At 38.6% G+C, this 2,112-nt stretch overlaps 1 protein-coding gene across 1 annotated transcript in view; it reads right to left on the reverse strand.

Moving 5' to 3' along the window:
* The window catches only part of RYR3 (ryanodine receptor 3), a 269,121-nt gene that overhangs the window by 10,361 nt on the left and 256,648 nt on the right, over positions 1-2,112 (reverse strand). The window contains 1 exon segment of the mRNA XM_009320984.1: positions 604-664. Within this exon segment, the coding sequence (XP_009319259.1) occupies positions 604-664 (61 nt within the window).

Here is a 2,112-nt window from a genome sequence, read left to right on the forward strand (position 1 = left end):
TGTTCACCCTTCCAATTCTCTCCCCCATCCCACTGCGGGGGGAGTGAGCGAGCGGCTGCGTGGTACTCAGTTGCCAACTGAGGTTAAACCACGACAACGTCTTCACTTGATTCACCTTGACCTTCTTGTTTGTTCGGGAATGCTGAAGAGGATGCAAAAAGAGGATTCACTAAAAAATGAATTTTAATATAAGCGTGGTCCTTTCAAAGGAGAAGGCATGAAAGCAAAGAATTAACCAACCATGTCAAACAGCTGATTCAAGAATAAAAAAGGATAACTTTCTGTAGACTGTGCTTGATTTTAGAAAAGACACCTTTGGTTGCTAGATTGATTTCTACAAAATTAAATGAATGTCCCGTTAAATTCCAAAATGCTGACATTGTATTAATGGTGAGGGGATGCAAATTGCCCTTTAGAATCAAAAAGAAAGTTCTAACATAAATTAAAGCAATTTGCTACAACACAAGACAAAAAAAAAATTAAAATGGCTCTGTAATGCAATATTATTTGTGTATGTTTGTTTAAAATAAAAGCAGATGGGGGAAGACATACAATCATGTTTAGAGTAAATCAAAGCATATTCTTCTAGGCTAACATACTCACATTATCAGTGAAAACAACTCCGAGCTTCCAAATGTGGTACTTCGTATCAATGGAGCTTAACCTAGGAAATACAAAATTTTTGAAATGCATCAATGTCAAAATTAAGTACTGAATTCTGTAAGCGTAAACAACAAACTAGTTTTGGCACTTCACATTTGTTTGCTGAAGGTGGTGACATACATTAGCTGTTTACTTTTTGAGTGATGTAGGTGCTTCATTTTTCAGAGAGTATTCATTAACTCTGAGCACCCATACACAGTTTCTAAACCATTGGAACTGGTGGAACAATTTCAGTAGAAGTGATACTGCTGTATTCCAGACTTACAAAAATTAAAATGTGTGTTAAAAGTAGTGAAATGTGGAACCCGAACTGCTTGAATTCAAGAGATAAGTGTTCTGTCTAGTGTAAAACGTTGCCAAAATTACCAAGAGAAAAGGTAATGTCTTCTGCAAGATTCTAAGTATTTTATTAGCCATTAGATGACATATGAATGGAAATCCTTCTTCTTGTGTGCCTTAAGTATCGAGGAAACCAAAGTCTTTTAGGAGCCTAAATCATTTGGGACTTGGATACATTGAAACTCTCACCTTCACTGATGTATTAAGTCAGGAAAACATCTATGATTATTTTCTAGATACTAGAAATTTAGATATCTAGGCATCTAGACATTTGTTATCACTACTTTTTCTGTCCTTTGGTTTATAAACTAAGTCTGTTGTTACACTTAAAGAACTTCTAAATGCTGCATTGATTATTGTTTAAAATAAGAGTGCCCAACTATATTAGTCAGCATCAACTCATGTGATTTTTTTTCCTTTTATAACACAAGTATGTTTTAGAACAAACAAAAAGCTTTTTTTATTTTACTTCCACACTAGGAAGACTTCTCCATTTGAATTTTCGATGCCAAGGAAAACATCACTACAGTTTCAATATATAATCCATTTTTATCTTTGACGGTGAAGTTATAAAACCATAGAATCATAGAATGGTTTGGGTTGGAAGGGACCTTTAAAGGTCATCTAGTCCAACCCCCCTGCCATGGGCAGGGACATCTTCAACTAAATCAGGTTGCTCAAAGCCCCGTCCAACCTGACCTGGAATGTTTCCAGGGATGGGGCATCCACCACCTCTCTGGGCAACCTGTGCCAATGTTTCACCACCCTCCGTGTAAAAAATTTCTTCCTTATATCTAGTCTGAATCTACCCCCCTTTAGTTTAAAGCCATTCCCCCTTGTCCTGTCCCAACAGGCCCTGCTAAAAAGTTTGCTGCCATCATTTTTGTAAGCCCCCTTTAAGTACTGACAGGCTGCAAGAAGGTCTCCCTGAAGCCTTCTCTTCTCTAGGCTGAACAACCCCAACCCGCTCAGCCTTTCTTCATAGGAGAGGTGTTCCATCTCCCGGATCATTTTCATGGCCCTCCTCTGGACCTGCTCCAACAGGTCCGTGTCTTTCTTATGCTGAGGGCTCCAGAGCTGGAGGCAGTACTCCAGGTGGGGTCTCACCAG

The sequence above is a fragment of the Pygoscelis adeliae genome, unplaced genomic scaffold (assembly GCF_000699105.1).
Source record: "Pygoscelis adeliae isolate BGI_AS28 unplaced genomic scaffold, ASM69910v1 Scaffold3, whole genome shotgun sequence".
Lineage (NCBI taxonomy): Eukaryota > Metazoa > Chordata > Aves > Sphenisciformes > Spheniscidae > Pygoscelis > Pygoscelis adeliae.